This window comes from Marmota monax, unplaced genomic scaffold, assembly GCF_021218885.2.
Source record: "Marmota monax isolate L192 unplaced genomic scaffold, Marmota_monax_Labrador192_F-V1.1 WCK01_AAM20220418_F8-fsc00011, whole genome shotgun sequence".
NCBI lineage: Eukaryota > Metazoa > Chordata > Mammalia > Rodentia > Sciuridae > Marmota > Marmota monax.
Window position 1 is genome coordinate 20004249 of NW_026693082.1, and position 18677 is coordinate 20022925.

At 38.9% G+C, this 18677-nt stretch overlaps 1 protein-coding gene, 1 long non-coding RNA gene and 1 other non-coding gene across 4 annotated transcripts in view; 2 read left to right on the forward strand and 1 right to left on the reverse strand.

Annotated features, from left to right (window-relative positions):
* Htr2a (5-hydroxytryptamine receptor 2A) overlaps positions 1-7496 on the forward strand; it is a 61630-nt gene extending 54134 nt beyond the window's left edge. For both annotated transcript variants that reach the window (XM_046454277.2, XM_058582575.1), the window contains one exon: positions 3799-7496. In XM_046454277.2, coding sequence (XP_046310233.1) covers positions 3799-4604 — 806 coding nt within the window. In that variant the 3' untranslated portion in view covers positions 4605-7496. The remainder of the gene's footprint in view (positions 1-3798) is intronic.
* The window catches only part of LOC124099230 (uncharacterized), an 86171-nt gene that overhangs the window by 38393 nt on the left and 29101 nt on the right, over positions 1-18677 (reverse strand). The gene's annotated exons all lie outside the window — the stretch shown is intronic.
* On the forward strand, positions 10683-10756 carry Trnaa-ugc (transfer RNA alanine (anticodon UGC)). Its single transcript has one exon. It is a non-coding gene; the product is annotated as a tRNA-Ala (tRNA).

The following is an 18677-nucleotide window of genomic DNA, read 5'->3' on the forward strand; positions in this document are numbered from 1 at the left end:
TGCTCTCTGAAGTGTCAGTTGTTTCCCATTCATTTCATTGTCTGAGTTTTAATGGAAAAAAATAAAAATGTGCATGGAAAATCCAGTACTAATAGTGAATTTTGATTGCTGTTTCCACTCCTCAGGAAAAAAATGCATCCGGCAAAATGCAGAGTCACGTAGTTCAAGCTACTGTCTGTCTGTTCATAAAAAAAAATGCTTCATATGCAGAAATTTCAAGTGAGAGGACATGTCAGGTCTCCAAACACAGTTATTATCAAACAAAGCAGCCAGAAAATTAATGCCCTAGAGATGACTGTGACCATAATCCTGGATATCAGCCAGTGTCTTCATCTCTCTTAGTAGGACTGTGTTTTTGATCTGCTGATTAGACCCACCAAGCCCATCTAAGTTCTTTGACATAAAATTTCTTCCCCTCTTTATAGAGGATTGTTTTAAGTTTCTGGCTACTGTTTTTATCAAACCTTGACATTTACTTACTGTGAATGAGGACTTGAAAAACAATGATATATGAGAGTGTTCCGGATATTTTTGTTAGGTGGGAGGAGGAATGGGCCATTTAAAGACCCATGGGTTTGATTTTCCCCTCTACAGCAAGGTATCCCTTTCAGACATAGAACAACCCCAACCTCTCACCACAGCCTTTCAGAGTGGTTCTTTATGTTGGGCATCTAAGAGAGGGAATCTCTCCATCAGTGCAAATGGCTCCTTTACCCCTTTCCCAATCTGGATGCAGAAACTGAGCCATTCTGAAAAGGTGTGTGTGTATGTGTGTGTGTGTGTGTGTGTGTGTGTGTCTGTCTGTCTGTCTGTCTGTGTGTTTTCTCAAACAAAGGACTGATACAGTTCTAAACTCCAAATGATTAAAGAATTTGGCATTTTACATAATCCCACATTCTGGTTAATTGAAAATTGACATTTATAAATTATCAGATTATAAAAAAATAGAACAAAGGCTCTCAAAATAGTAACTTCCTTTGTATTAATTAAGAAAATGAACAACCAAGAACTTAATAACAAAAATCATACACCTTTTTGACAGTTGGTGTTTTGTTTATGTATATCATGACTGATAGTAATGGCTGTGATTCATCATTTTAGAAAAGTAATCAACAGTTCTAGTTGTACCAAATTAAAATTGATTGAGACCCAATATCACCCTGGCAGAAGCTAATAATCACATCATTATTAACTACATAGCTAGTCACCATAACTCCTTTTTTGGCTTAAGAAGATCTATACTATAAAGTCTATTGTATATAAACTAATTAAAATCGATTAGAAAAAAATAATATCCATGTACTTTTATAAATATGATCATTCTGCAGAGAAAACTACTCCCATGTTTGCGTACCATTGGTAGAACATCCCCTTTGGATGAGGCACCACCCTGGGTGCTCTGCATACTTGATACATCTTATCCTTGTCATATCTGTGAAAGCATGCTGGTACCAACTTCATATCATAGATGAGGAACTGAGCAGAGATGAAATGCCAGTCCAGGAACCCAGAGCCACAGCCAGGACTCAAATCCAGGGCTGTTTCAAATGGATGTCCAACACATCTGGTCTACTGAGTAGGCACCCAAACTAAGAAGTCTGTGGATGATACAGGAAACATCTTTCACAGATGTATGTTCAAACATTGGAAGAAAATACACTCTTCATAGAAATCATATTTTAGCTTTTATGATGAAGAGGTTTAAGAAAGACTAGTGGGTCTCCGAAAATGTTCCCCTTAGAGCCACAACTCTTGGCCCACAGAATGTTCCTGATAGCAGTTCAGACACAGAGAAAAGTAAAGGACAGGATGAGTCATTAGCCACAATAAGTGTTCTTAAGGACAGTTCTGATCATTTATCACCACCTTCCAAGAATTATGGAATGGCCTTGTGGAGACAAGTGGCAGATATTATCATTGAAGTCTGTGACAATAACGGTAAATGGCACCAAGAAAGATTTGTGTTAGACATTGCACAAGCTCACGCTAATGTTCCCTCCTGCCAGAACAGCCAGGGTGGGGCTATATGAGGTTGGGATGGTCACACCTGTGGCTGGATGGAGGTGAACCTTTCTGAATAAGCAGAAGTCCTATTACATGTCCTCAAATGGACTTTTTCCCCATGGGTGGCAAGAGTCAAGTAGTGGCCACTGACTCTGGAATGAGCCAGCATTCTTGACTAGCCTGAGATCACATCTTAGACTACAGAGGGGTCAGAATGATAACAGGACTCTCTCTGTTTTACAGCTTTAGGGAGCTTACAATATGGGCAGGAATGAAAAGGAGACCTGTACTGTCTGCCCTTTTGCAAAAGAAGCAACCTTGAACTAAGTTATATGGTTAACCTTTGTTTCCTCTCCTCTCCCATATCCCTGCATCTTCCTTTATGGGAGAAAGAATAAGCCATCTCATGGTTGCCTTGGCCGGTCCCAGGCCAGCTCCATAAGCAGAGACAGACATCAGCAGAGACAACCTCCCTGGCATCTCCCAAGTTTCAGAAAGAGGACAGGATGTACAACATGGTCAGTCAAATCTCCCTTCATGGAGAGGGTCCTGTCATCATGGAGAGAAATTAGCAAGGATCAGAGTTCCTCATTTCTGTTCCCCCCCAAACCTGAGCCCTGGGCCTAGGGGAGCTCTATAGATTCCCCCACATTTGAGTGACAGAGCATGACTATAAGCTCATGCTCCTAGGTATTGTCACATTCTGTACCTAACTCTGAAATAGTCAATAAATAAAAATCTGGTGCTGCCTTTGCTATTGTAATCTATCCTTATGAATGCTCTATCACCAAAATATATGATGACTTTAGTGGCAAATTTGAACACTAACTGCAAATTTAATGATATTAAGGAAGTATTACCTTTCTATTTAGAGGTGAGAATGGTATTGTGATAATGTTAGGGTTTTTTATAAAAGCACTTACATTTTAGATCTAACATAATAAATATCTGCATATTAAATGATATGATGTCAGACTTACTTCAAAGATAGGATTAGTTTAAATCAATGTTAGTTGTATTTTCCAAAGATACTTAAAATATGTGCAACTTTATGATTTAATTTTCAATGGAATAAGACCCAAAATTGTAATACAATAGTGCATATATACATACATTTTATATATATACACACACACACATATGTATATGTGAATGGAAGAAGAAATGTAAATTATGGTTATCCCTGGCCAGTGAGAATGCATATTTGTTTTATTATTCTTTGTTACTTTTTCGAATTTTTCAAATTTGCTGGAAGGACAATTTTCTATGTTTTTAATTTTAAAAAACTATTTTTATATATAAGTGATGCTCATGACATTGTTATATGGAAAAAGTTACAGAATATGACCTACAATCCTAATCATTGTTAAATGTGCGCACATGGATGTGTGTCTATATATTTTAAAATAAGCAGCATAGAATTATGAATCATGATTATCTAAGGATGATGGTGTTGTTGGTCATTTTTGTGTTTTCTTTGCTTATGTGTGTACTTCTACAATTAGTAAGTTAAATTATAATCAGAAAAATATGACATTAAAAATTAATGCTAGATTTATTATATTCTTTGTAAGTAAAAGACTATACAAGGCATGACAACATACAGGGAACTGTATAATATGTATGTATTCATAAAACAGGTAAGTCCAAAGGAAATCTAAATTCTCATTTGTATGTTAAGGTTCCAACAAGGTTGGTATAAAGTCCCTTGAAGAGCCACTTTATGTGGCATTGTTCTTGCCTTTGTGCACTGGGTTCCTTAGTGATCCCGTTTCATTTTCTGTCCTGCTCCAGGTATATCCATGCCAATACCAGTCTTTGGGCTGCAGGATGACTCCAAGGTCTTTAAGCAGGGGAGCTGCTTACTCGCTGACGACAACTTTGTCCTGATCGGCTCTTTTGTGTCCTTTTTCATTCCCTTAACCATCATGGTGATCACCTACTTTCTAACTATCAAGTCACTCCAGAAAGAAGCTACTTTGTGCGTGAGCGAGCCGGGTACACGGTCCAAACTCTCTTCTTTCAGCTTCCTCCCCCAGAGCTCCCTGTCTTCGGAAAAGCTCTTCCAGCGATCCATCCACCGGGAGCCAGGGTCCTTCGCGGGCAGGAGGACGATGCAGTCCATCAGCAACGAGCAGAAAGCGTGCAAGGTGCTGGGCATCGTCTTCTTCCTGTTCGTGGTGATGTGGTGCCCTTTCTTCATCACGAACATCATGGCTGTCATCTGCAAGGAGTCGTGCAACGAGGATGTCATCGGAGCCCTGCTCAACGTGTTCGTCTGGATCGGTTACCTCTCCTCGGCCGTCAACCCGCTGGTCTACACGCTCTTCAATAAGACCTACAGGTCCGCGTTTTCGCGCTACATTCAGTGTCAGTACAAGGAAAACAAAAAACCGTTGCAGTTGATTTTAGTGAACACTATTCCGGCCTTGGCTTACAAGTCTAGTCAACTCCAAATGGGACAAAAGAAGGATCCCAAGAAAGATGCCAAGGCGACAGAGAATGACTGCTCCATGGTTGCTCTAGGACAAGGACCCCCTCCGGAAGATGCTTGCACAGACAGTGTGGACACGGTGAACGAAAAGGTTAGCTGCGTGTGATAGGCTGGTTGCCATGGCAACCGTGGAGGGCACAGCAAACAAGTTTTCACCTCTCTGGAGAAACAAAAAGTAAGGGAGGCTGGAAAAAAAAATAGGTCGCTCTAGTGGAACCGATAGTAACTATAGGGCCCTTAGTTGTATTCTGTCAATGAAAAGCAGGGTTCCTTGCCGCAAGATGTGCACTTGAAACATGTTCTGACAGCATTTCAGCTGTGAGCTTGATGATCCTTTTAATGTTATAAATGATGTCTTTAAATAAGCTTTTATTGTACAATTATAATGAGGTCCTAAATAAATCAAGATTAACTTCTATTACTGAATGGAAACCTTGCCACTAATGGGATTCAGTTGGTTTACCTACTGCTGTAAATAAAAATAGCTATAAATAGTGGAAGTTTTGTTGACTATAATGGCCTCTTCAATAAAGAAAAAATATAAAATTTACCATGACATACATTTTGAAAGGAAAACAAAAAGACACTAACGACAGTGTTGTGAAGTCTGTACTGCTAAGATAATTAAATGAAATACTTGACAACATTTTTTCATTCCTGCTTTCTCATAGATGCCATTGTGAAGTAGTCACAAGATTGCTGGTATTTGCTGCATTCCAAGTTCATTCTTCTCAGAAGTGAAAAGATTTTAAGTGTTCTACTTCTTGTACTGTACTCTGAATTTCCAGTGTGGTCTTGTTTAGTATTTGTTCTTCTGTATTAGTATTTGATAGGTAAGCTATCAAAAGGATAATTTCACATTACCAAAAACATTCTAGAATTTGCTTCTTTAAAACCGTACTGCACAGGTATCTGGTAACTCGCTGTGAAATGACTGCACCATGCATGCGCACCTTTGGGCAGCAAACAGAATATCGATGTAATGGTGTCAAGGTTGAGTAATAAACTTAGGTTTCTGGTTGTTAACAGTAGTAGGGTCTTAGGACAAATATGTGAAAAGCTGGTGATTTTCCTGTTGGCACTTATCAGGTAAATTGATGCTTTCAGATGAATCAATTTACACTATTTATTAAAACTGCTCAGCTTGGTTCTACAACCATCTATTGAGTGTATTCTCATGGGTGGGGGCAATTTTCTAGATACTAGGGACATAAAAATCATTAAAACAAAATCCTTCCCTTAAGACAAATGAATAAACTGAAATGGCCCTTGTTAAAAAAATATCAAACTCATTCTGAGAATTAGTTCAATTTATTTCCTCTTTATCTGGTTCAGGAACAGGTGTGTTACAACTGTGAGGGCAGTTTTCTCAGTTAGTTTTTCTGATTGGTTACCAATAAATGTCAAGCAAACAAAGAAGGGGGCGTATATCAGCTGAGATCAAACACTGTAATTAATATAGAAAGGTACACCTCAATCTGGACTTAATTTATGACTACCAAAGTATTGAACAGAATTTTTGTCCTGTCTCTCTAAAATCACAATTATCTTACTATTACTGACACTAGAGTCTCTAGTAAAAATCAGACAAATATAATATTTGGTAGAAATGATTTAAAGAGAGAAAAAAGATTAATTATAGTTAATCCAGCTTCATACTGTAATGCTTTAACTTAAACTGCACATGATTATTGGAATAAATGTTGGATTTATGATTACACTGATGAAGCATTTCTATTGAATATTAAGTAGCTTTTGCCCTAAGTCTTTGGAAAAAAATTACAGATTTGAAAATTAATGTAGAAAATATTGTTATATAATTTGGAAATGCACTAGAGCTGTCCTTCCAGATATGTTGAAAGATAGTTCACTATTTTAATGCTAGCATTTATAATATGCCACTAGTACCAAGGTTGCATTTGAACCAGACTCCTTCTTAATGATCATATGATACCAACTGATGAAAATATAGTCTGTGCTCTAATGTATTTTGCCTTAGTTTATAACTCTGCTCATTTCATTATATAGTAAAGATTACAGATTTCCCCATGTATTCAATCTTGATCAGAATGAACATACTGCCTGACAGATATCTTCTGACTGCATATATAGTATAAATGTGTATGTTTTTCCTGCAAAAATATCTATTTAAGTGTACATAGACAAATATATAACTGTATATATGTACAGACATGTTCCCATGCACTTTATTCAATATTTATATATTTATATGGAGGAAAAGAAAATCAACGAAAAAACTCAGTATGTACACATGTGTGCATGTTTGTGTCATGTCGATTTAAATGTAAAATCATGTTCTAATATTCCTATGACCTTCCATTGCTATCAGAGGAAGCTAAAGCATAATAGAAGCATAGCCCTTTAAATTAACTGGAAGTTGCTCTACTTTTGAGGAAAGACTTTAGCACGATTCTATGAGGGTGGTGAAAAGAATAGTCTATGTACATAGTTTATTGGTTTTCAATTAAATGGTAACTTTGGGTCCTTTGTTCAGTCTGGGGACTTCCTGACTACTATGGCTTTTTATACATACTTCACCCCAATGAAACAGTCCTCAAACAATTTATGGATCAGTGATGAAAGGATTCTCTCATAGCCATTATTGTTAAAACAGAGTAACAAACCTTTATTTTCTTTAAGTTGAATGATAAATTCTTCTACACTCAAAAGGAAGGAATTAAATGCAGTAGTTAGAGAAAACTTGATTTAATAAATACGTAATCTACTTGGCCACAGCGCCATCTCATGGTCATTTTTTGAAGTGCTACTGTAGACAAATTGAACTGTTCCCATACTGCTTTTAGGAAAGGGTGCTTCTCTCATTTGTGCATCAATGGACCATATTTATAAAGTGTTAAATTATTCTGTGCCATATGTAACAAATACAGTGAAGATTATTTTATGTACTGGTTTTAATTAAGGTGATTCCAAACAATTTCAAGAATGAATAATTGTAAATAAAGTATACTCAAAAAGGAATGCAATTTTGTGGTGTGTGTCCGTAGCAGTGTCTACTAAAGGAAATTACCCCAAACCTTCCATGTCATCTGGCCGGGAATTTCAAGTCACTTCCTGATTTTTTTCAGAATAAAATAACCTGTGTTTCTGGAACTCAGTCATGTCAAAGAACGAGGACCCACCTGGTTAGATTAGCTTTATGACCATAGCTTTATGACATTTCAGTTTCTAATGATCTACAGAAAACAAATGCTTCTGTTTGATCAACAGTCTGGTTCCACACAGCCCAACAACATGGAGGACCACTGGTGTGCCCCAAGGCCACACAGGTATGCCTTGCACAAGTACATAACCACACACATACACATTCATACATTCTTTCTCTCTCTCATGGAAATGAAACTAAAGAAATATAGTATCATTAGACCAAAAAAGGTAAAATTAAACTATTTCACCTTTAAGTGTAGGAAAAGCATGTGAAATATTTTTTCCAGTTGGACATAACTCCATATGTTGAGTACCTACCATACACCAGGCAATGAGCTAATTGCTTCATTTGCTTTACTTAACGGACTCTTCACAACCATCCTACGAGGTAGGATTGTTCCCTTTTTTTCACAGATGAGAAAAACTGACACTGGAAGTAGTTAGTAACATGTCCAAAGTCACATGATTGACAATAAAATTAGCAAGCTCAAGCCTGTGTCATCTGACTCCAACATATGAATTTTTTTCCCAACCTCATTTGGTACAGGGGAAAAGCACTTTTTCATACTAAATTATGCAAGTTGCTATCCTAGCTTCCCCACTCATTGGTTGAGTTTAGGCCATCACTTGACATCCCTGTACCTCAATCACATCATCTCTAGAATGGAGCTGCTAGTGTTTAACAACCTGTAAAAGAGTATGTGAATATTACAAATGGGTTGTTATTGAAAAGGAAAGAACACCAAAGCCTCCATCAAGTATTAACCATCAGTCTGAATTTGAGACAAAATTGTGGAATAGACAATATTATTATTCAGTCACTTCTTCTATCCTATAAATGCTTCACATTTTTGGAAAACTTTCTATTTCTACTTTGCCCTCACCATGATGCAGAGATCCCTTCATTGAACTCTTTTATTGCTTCTATCAACATCTGCCCATCCTATATCTTGTTTCTCAGGCCTCTACTCTCTGCTAGAGTACTAATAAGTAATTACAGCTGACAAACCACATGTATCATTGACATCTCTTCAACCATCTGCTGTGGTCTTAATCCTAAAAGCAGAAACCAGAAGCAAACAGTTTAGGTGCCACAGAGACAAGTGAGAAAGAAAGCTAGGGACAAGAAATGTTTTCCTATGATCTGACAAATGACCATCAGAAAAACAATTACCTTCAGATAGATATTCCCTAACTTACACTGTTTTATATGTAAACTTTGAGTCTTTATCAACAATAATGATTAAAAGAAACATTTGTAATTTTTGAGATTTCAGATGGGCTGGGAATGTAGCACAGTGGTAGAGCACTTGTTTAGCATTCAAATAAACCCTGGGTTCAATTCCCCAGTATTGAAAAGAAAATTTGTCTCAACTGGAAACAGTAATAATATTACTAAGCTTTTTCTCAGGTTTTCTGATCAATAGATATTTGTACCAGTAAGTGCAATAAGACAAAACTTCTTTGTTAATTTCTAATTATTTTGCATGTGGCTTGCAAAAGCAAATGGTTTCCTTCCCCTGGCCCTTAATAGTGTAACACCAATCTTAACTTCCCTTTTGATATTTGACATCAGTATGTCTACAAGAGACATTACAGTACCAGAAGTCTTCCTACCCAGTTGGAGCCTCTGAGACAGGAAACCTAGGTCCAAGCTGCTACTGTACTTTGACCCTGGACAAGCCATAGTTTCTCTCTCCTCAAGTGTATAATGGAAGACTTACAGACAATGATCTCAGTAGGAGTCTATTCCAGGTCTAGGTTTATATAAATACTGAAGGGTCCATCAAGACTTTGATGAACCTACACACAGTTTCATATACAAAAACTGTTCTGAAATTCACAACTCTCACTTCTCTGGATGGATTTCAAATAAATGATAACTTGAACTTTCACAGATAAGTCAAATTATCAATGATCTAAGGGCTTCCAAGATATGAGACCAAGAGTCAGATATCAAACATAAATGATTTCTACCATAGAACTTTCTCACAGTTGGCCTCTCCTTGGCAATTTCATAGCTACCATAAGATATTGAGTTGCTCTTTTAAATATCCCCCCACCTTCCTGAAGAATAATTGCTCCCTCTATTTGAGATAAAAAATTCCTTGAGGGGTTAACATTGAAAATCCCGTATAGATTTAGAACTCTGTGATTCAGAGAACTTTTTAAAAGCTAGATTTTTTTATTGAAAGTGAGCCAAGGTTATTTAAGTTTTTATTTATAATTAAGATTATGAGATCTAAAATGGTATTATTCTGTGTTCTAGCGGACAGCATGACTTGTACTTCCTGTCCTCCATCTACTCCGGATATTGAAAAGTAACGTATGCCATTATTCAGATCATCTTGTCTTAGTCAGGGTGACCCTAAGAGCAGAGCCAAGTCTTTGGTGTAGAATATTATGTGGTGATCTCAGGAAGCAGATTGAATGAGACAGGGAAGAAGGACAAGTATCCAAAATACATCTAAATCGGGTTGAACAGTCAGTGCTGCAAACTCATCACTCCCTCCACAGGTCTGCTAGTGAAGGTCCACTGTGAGCGTGTCATGCGTCAGACACGGTTGAGTGTGGGCATTCTGGGGATGGAATTGCTCTTTTTAAAAAATTGCATAAGATATCATGCGGGAAGCTATGCAATCCCTTTACCAAATTTATTTTTAATTTTGTTCATCCCTCCAGCTTAGTCAAAAATGAGCCTAACTGGCAGGTGGATAACTGAGCACACCTATCCAAGGATGGTACCTGACAGACTATGTGTGACCAGATACCCTGAGGCCATGCCAACACCCTGACAGAGTTGCACTTGGGACAAGGACAAGAATGGAGGATTTAGAAGTTTGTCTTAAAGGGGGGGAAATGCAAATTAGATTATTTAATATCCCTATTTATCAGAACAAGTGTCAGATAGATCAGATCAAGTCCAGAAACTCTTTAGGACTACTCAAAAAGAATAAATGTTGTTGAACCTAGAATTATAATCATTGTCATGAGGGGCTGGGGATGTAGCTCAGTTGGTAGAGTGCTTGCCTTGCATGCACAAGGCCCTGGGTTCAATTCCCAGCACCACAAAAAGAAAAGAAAAGAAAGAAATTTGGGCTGGGGATTTAGCTCAGTTGGTAGAGTGCTTGCCTTGCCTGAATAAATCCCCAGTGCCACACACAAAAAAAGAAGCTATCATGATGCAAATATTATTTCAATTTATATTAAGCATTTTAAATAAAACAATGAAGCTATAGGTGCATTTATGTAACATTCTGCTTCAAGAAATTTGCCTTAATGACATACAGTCGGGATAGATAGGTAAATTGAGTCCCATTAGATAAGTCAGACCGATTTAGAGTGAGTCCTGGGAAGTTGTAGACTGTCCCCTGAAGGATTTAAATGTTAATTCCTTCAGAGCCCTTCCTCCACCCTAATCAAGAACCTGCCCCCCCTATAGGAAGCTACAAGGTTGTTAATTAATGTATCCTTGGCTGCTCCATCCTGCCCTTCCCCTTTCCCCCGTCACCTATTTCCCACCTTTTGGCCACCCCACCTTGTCAAATGCCTGTAAGTAGGAAGGAGAAAGATAAGGGGAAGAGGGCAGGAGAACAAAGGAAGCCTAGGACATACAAAAAGGGCAGAACACCTTGCTTCTGGGGATACCAGGACACCAGCTATGGCCCCTTCTCCCTCCCGGGAGAAGTCTATGTTACCAGCTTTTTAAATAAACCCTGCTTTATAAGCTTCCCTCGCTTGGCGTGCTTCTCTAATGTTCAAACTTCAACATGTGAGGAAGCAGGACTCGTCACCAAGAACTGGCAGTATGACTATGAGCCTTCACAATAGTAAAACCAATGAGGAAACCAGGACAAATGCAGATCCACGTGACTGTTAAACTTTTACTGTTTTCTAGTTCCACCATGCTATCACTCAGAAAATATTTTCTATAAAGAGCCAAATCGTTTGTTTTAGTGTTTGGGGGCCATCTAGTCTGCAACAATCATTCGACTCTGCTATTATAGTAAGAAAGCAGTCATGGAGAATAAGCAAATAAGAGAACATGACTGGGTTCCAAAAGAAAAAACCTTCTTTACAAAAATAAGCTGTGGCCCAGATTCAGTCTATGCATCATAGTAGACCAACCCCTGGATTATAGCATCCAACAATAATAATAATTACAACTACCACCATAGGTACTACTGCTACTATCCCAACTATTCATTTGAATCCTCATTGAATGTTAAATGTGTTAGTTACTCTAATATATCATCTCACGTAGTCCTTGTAATACTGATACTGCATACTTTCATATGATCTCCATTTTATATGTGAGGAAACTAGAGATTAAGGAACTTGCCCAAGCTCATACATAGGCAGTGACTGAGCTGGGTTCCTCCTGAAGTCTCTAACTTACTATGCAGGGTAAATTAGACTTTGCTGAATAAGTATTTTCAATCCCTAAGTCTAGTTGATTGTCAGCATGATTAATTCTCTCTATAAAGATAATTCTTGATTTGATTTGACAGAATCATGGCATGTTTGTTGCTGTCTCTTCTCTTGGCTCTTCTTCATGCCCAGAGAATGTATCTTACATTAAGTTCTTCCTAAATGAAGGAGGAAATGCGTTACATTGTGTCCTTCATGCCAGTAGAATTATGTTAAAAAATAAATATCTGATATGTTCTTTCTACTTCCTATACTCATCAATAAAATAATGAATTATGACTGAAAATCAAGTACTATTTTAAATGAGTATCAGACAGGCTAATCATGGAGACTGGAAATCTCCAAGTTCCTTTAGAGAATATGGAGTTTATTGTCAGGAAACAAATAGAAACAAGTAAATCATTAATGTCAAATAGACCTTAAAGAAATGCAGAGAGACACAACTCACTTTATACCAAATTCAAAGTTGTCTGAGGGATGCAGGTACAAGTTCCTCTATTTTCCACAAAGACTTCAATCAACCTGTCTCACCCTGTTCCTCTCTGGGCCTCTTTCACTCATTTTCCTCCTACTGATCCGTTTCCTTCTACCTTCTTACCTATAACATGTGCTCACTCCTGGTCTACCGTATGACTTCTCTCTACCTGGTGGGATTTCATCATTGACTATTGCCACAAATGACATGACCTTCCCAGTAGTCCCTGTACAGACTTCTAAGAGAGGCCTGATCAGGTGAGGTTGGTCCATGTTCTGTGCATATGACAGGTTTTGTTCTACGCCCTGCTTTTGGGCTGCAGACCAGATTCTGGCCCATGCCCTTTCCAGTGGTGAGCTATATAGAGTGTTCTCCCAAAAGGCCCCTTTACAGAAGGAGAGTTTTAATATGTAAGGGAACAGAAGTGTCTATCACTGAATCTAAATGCTAACCGATACCCCCTTGGACAAGGAGGAATCCATTAACTTACTGTTCTGGTAACAGCAAGTTACCAGTCCTCCCATTTTGTTTTTCCTTCTAATATAAGTATTTCCAATTTCTTGTCCAAAAACTAGTCTGCAAAACAGAATGTTCACAGTAGTTGACTCTTTAAGAAATATTAACAGAAGTCAGCCAGCCAATTTCCTTTTATGAGACAATCTGCAACACAGTCATCACTAAATAAATACAGAAGCTTGAATATGAAACCCTTGGGAAACAATGGATAGGAGATGAATTGGGCTCAATGACGCTTCTCTGATGCTGGCCCTGAAAATTGTGATTCGATGACCTCAGCAAGCAATCACAGTGTGCTGTGATTAAAATAGCCACATTACAATCTAAATAAAATTGGACAATTTGGGAGGAAAAATCTGCCAAACCTCAGTAGAAGAGAAAATCATTTGGTAACTGAATTAGAAACATTTATGTCATTGGGTTGACAATATCCACTGATGTTACCACCGCATTCGTACAAGAGGAAAGGCTTACAATGACTCCTGTGCCTACGGCCCCCAGGGAAAATGCCTAAATTATACCCATGAGCAGAGAGAATAGATTTAATTCTCTACAGACCAAAACTCTAAAAATAAGTGAGAGAATTGGACCTTAATAAAACTAAGGAAATAAAATATTTCTCCTGCAATGCAACAAAAAACGTTTGAGTTATTCCCTATTCTTTGGGTTTACAAGAAAAGAATTATAGAATAGAGCTCAAGTGATTCATTTTTAGAGAATATCACAATGATTCAAAGTTCACAGGAATGACATTATGTAGAGTCTGAGTTTGAAATCTAATGCTAAAAGATTTAGAAAGGTTATGGGCTTAGAAGTTACATGGACAGTACTTTGAATTCTACCTCTACAACTTACTGACTGAGGAAATTACTTTGACTCTGTCAGACTCATCTGTTAAATGGTGATAATTGTATTTTGTGGAGTTGTAAGAATCTGATTTTTCCATATGTAGTAGATTAAAATCAAACCTCTATATCACACCCTGCACAAAACTCAACTCAAAGTGAACCAAGAACCTAGGCATTAGACCAGAGACCGGGTACCAACTAGAAGAAAAAGTAGGCCAAAATCTCCATCATATCAGCTCAGGAACAGACTTCCTCAATAAGACTCCTAAAGCAGAAGAAGTAAAATCAAGAATCAATAAATGAGATGGTATCAAACTAAAAAGCTGCTTCTCAACAAAGGAAACAATCAAGAACGTGAAAAGAGAGCCTACAGAATGGGAGAAACTCTTTACCTCCTGCACCTCAGATAGAGCATTAATATCCAGCACATAAAAGAACTCAAAAAACTTAACACCAAAAAAACAAATTACCCAATCAATAAATGGGCAAAGGAACTGAACAGACACTTCTCAGAAGAAATACAAAAGATCAAAAAATATATGAAAAATATTCAACATCTCTAGCAATTAGAGAAATGCAAATTAAAACTACACTACAATGAGATTCCATTTCCCTCCAGTCAGAGTGACAATTACCAAGAATACAAGTAACAATAAATTTTGGTGAGGATGTAGGGGAAAATGTTCACTCATACATTGCTGACAGGACTGCTAATCGGTGCAACCACTCTAGAAAGCAGTAGATTCCTTAGAAAACTTAGAATGGAACCACCATTTGACCCAGCTATCCCACTCCTCAGCTTATACCCAAAAGACTTAAAATCAGCATACTACAGTGACACAGCCTCCTCAATGTCTATAGCAGCTCAATTCACAATAGTCAAGCTATGGTACCAACCTAGGCTGAATGGATTTTTAAAATGTGGTATATATACACAATGGAATATTATTCAGCCATAAAGAAGAATGAAATTATAGCATTTGTTGGTAAATGGATGCAACTGGAAATATCATACTAAGTGAAATAAGCCAATCCCCAAAAAACAAAGGCCAAATGTTTTCTCTGATATCGGATGCTAATTCACAATAAGTGTGTGGGGGAGTGGAGATTCATGGAATTGGACAGGGAGAATGGGGGTAGGTAGGGAGAATGGGAATGGGAAAGATGGTAGAATGAATCAGACATAGCTTTCCTATGCTCATATATGAATATACAAGCAGTGTAACTCCCCATCATGTACAACCACAAGAATGGAAATCTAATTTGAATGGGTTGTACTCTATGTATGTATAATACATCAAATACACCCTACTGTCATTTATATCTAACAAATAAAAAAAAGAATCTGATTGTTCACAAAGCACTTCTTGAACCACATCTGGCTCCTAATAGACATAATGTACAATGGCTAAAAACAAAGATATAACTGGGCCACTTAGTAACTCTTTTTAGGTGGCCTCCTGACTATATTCCACAGACATGGGAAGATAAGGGCAAAGGGCCCCACCCCCGTGCAGCTAATCAGCCTGAGGCAAAGTGGGGTCTGGCAAGCCTCTCAAACAAATCCATCCCCTCTTGATTTTCCCTTGGTGTATCTACGAGGGGAGTTGCCAAGGAGGAAAAAAATCAAAGACAAATACTGCATGATGTCACTTATATGTGGAATTGAAAGCAATCAAACTCATAAAATCTGAGGTATATTGTTGGTTGCCAGGGACTGGGGAGTGCGGTTAATGGGGACATATTGGCCAAAGAGTAAAACCTTCCGTTATGAAATGATTAAGTCTGAGGATCTATTGCACTACATGGTTACTATAGTTAGTGATATTGTACCCTTCATTTGAAATTTGTTCTTACCACATACACCCATACCTATACACACAAATGGTAATTTTGTTATGATCACCATTGTGCTAAGTAATTTGACTGCAATAATCACTACACCTGCATAAGTAAACTAGATCATCACATGGAACACTTTGAATATAAATCACTTTTGTCAATTATACCTAACAAAGCCAGAGAAAAATTTGAAAAACAATACATTTCATCATTTTTTGGACGATTCACAATATACATTTGTATCATAAAAGTTCTGAGAAGTCCTGCAATAAAGAAAAAAATAATAGATTATTGGGGGCTGGGGTTGTGGCTCACTGGTAGAGTGCTCATCTACCCTGTGTGAGGCACTGATTTTGATCCTCAGCACACATAAAAAATAAATAAACAAACAAAATAAAGGTTTTAAAAAATAATAGATTATTGTTTAGGGTTCTTTTGAAGGTATAAGCTTAAAGGGGACAAATCTTTCCCCACCTCCTCCAATTTTAAAAGGTCTAAGGACTCCTTCCCACAAGGAAGCTGGGAAATGCACCTTTCAGGCCCCTTGGGTGATACCATATCCCAAACATCAAGGATGAGCATTGAGCTTTAAAGTGAAGTTACATGTAATAGCCTGACCCCAATGCTTCCCTGAGACTAGGAAGAGTACCAGTGACGACTTCTAGTGAGAAAGATCTGCACCCTGTTCCATACAGGAACCTGGGAGTAGTTAAGACCTCTGTGGAGCTGCCAGAGAATGCTAGAGAACAGAAAATCAAATGTGCTGGCCGATGAACTCCAATCCTGAACCTGATCTGGAGGGGTGAGCCTCCCAGCCTCCTGCCACGGGGCCACAGACACAAGCCCCAGGAGGCTTGGCACTATGACCTTTGCCCTCGTAAAGTAAGGGCAATCAACCTCTAGGCAAAGTTGGAATCAGACCCAGATTTTTTGTAATTTAGAAAAATAGATGACTCTTCTCTCAAATGTCATTTATAGTAATAAGGGAGGAAGGATGAAGTGAAGTCATGTCTCCTTTCCAGATCTGAACTTGATGATGTCACAGGCCATCAGTCCTGTGGGCTGGTGCAGAAGGAGACCTCATTCCTTCCTGGCTAGGCTGTCCTGGGCAGCGCCAGCCCTCACGGAACAGAGGTCATTGTCCAGCACTGGCTGATTGGCTGAGCATCAACTGCCCAGCACCCAGCCCTGCCGCAGTCCAGCTGCAGCAAACTAGCCAGGGGGGTGACGAATAACTTGTGTACGTTGATACAGCAGGAGTGGGAGCCATTTATTGCAGGACAGGAGCAGTATTTATACATTCCACAGAGCTTATCTAATTAGCATAAACTAGATACATCAGTCAACCAATAAGGAATCTCTACACTTAATGGCTCACTTTTGTTACTTCTCAAATTACTCCCTCTGGCATTTTGCCAGGCACCATCCAGACTTGTTTACGAACTCTAACATTCCCCTGGCTAAATGCCAGGTGTTATTTTGACTTGTTTACAGACTCTAACATTTCCCCCTTTTGTTTAATTTAAATAACAACCATAGTGGTTTTTACACAAACACCATAAATAATCTGCTACAAGCAGAAGGGGAGGATACAAAATGTCACAATACCAAGCCAATTGATGGCTCCATGCAAGAAGCCCTTGGAAAAATTATACCAGCAATGACACTGTTAGCAAAGATACCGAATTGCAATTTGTTATAGATTACAGTTTGTTGTCTCAGTCCAGGTAAAGCAGTGTCTCAACAGATTAACTCACAGTCCCGGTAAATCACAGTCCAGGTAAGTTCTGCAGGCAGCTAGCTTAAATCACAGTCCAGGTAAGTTCTTCAGGCAGCTAGCCTAAGCTGTAGCAGCAGAAACAGCAACAGATCCGAAGTCTCGTCCGTTTTTCAGCCGAAGTTTCATCCGGTTTTCAGCAACACTGGAAATTTTTCCATCCTCGTCCTCACCGGCACTGGGACGAAGGCAGGAACTCTTGCAAAGATGCTAAAGAAAATCCTGTAGCATTCCACTAAGAAAACAACCTTCTGAACAATTTAGTACATTATCTCAAGGTTTTTTACATGTAAATAAGCCTTAATGGTGCTCATTACTCATTAGCTTCCAGGTGTGGGAGAACCATTGTAGCTTAGTTATTGGCATTGAAAATGACCAAACATCAGGGACACCAGTAGTGTCTTCTGAGGCTGTAGCGTCCCGGGTAGCCCCAGATGGCCCTGGGGAGAGTCCCGGTCTCAAACTGCTACTGGGCACAGGGAGCAAGAGCCTGCGAGACTGTGCCTCCAGGTCAGGTCTAGATTTGGGCTCGCGGCAGTGGAAGAGCCAGCTCCCCGGCCAGGAGGCGGGGAAGGGCCAGTCGCCGCCGCCTCTTGGAAAATCCTTGCTGCGCTGTGACCGGCTTGCACACTCGGCAGCCGCCTCTCCGCTTCACGCACCCTCCGGTAACGAAAAGTATTTAGTAATAGCCTTTTGCTGCAACTTTTTTCCTGATAATCCTTCTTCTTCTGAACTTTCTTTTTCTTTCTGACTAGAGTTCCTGGGCTCTTATCAACACATGCCCTAACTATTCTTGGTTCCACTGGGGTGCCTTCTTCCCTTAGTAATTTACTTCTCACCCCTTCCATATTTTCGTCACAAAGACAATACAATACACTGAGACAAAACAAGACACAAACATACTGTATCAATCTTCTCCATTTTCTCGAAATGGCCATTTTTCCTCTCGCCCTATCTGCCTAGGGACGAGCAGATTTGCTCCCGTCCTATCTATGGACGGGCAGCTTTTTTTTTTTTTCGTCACTTACCCCCAAGTGTCCCGGGGCTCCCCGTAACGGGCCACCATCTGCCGCAGTCTGTCTGGCTGCAGCAAACTAGCCGGGG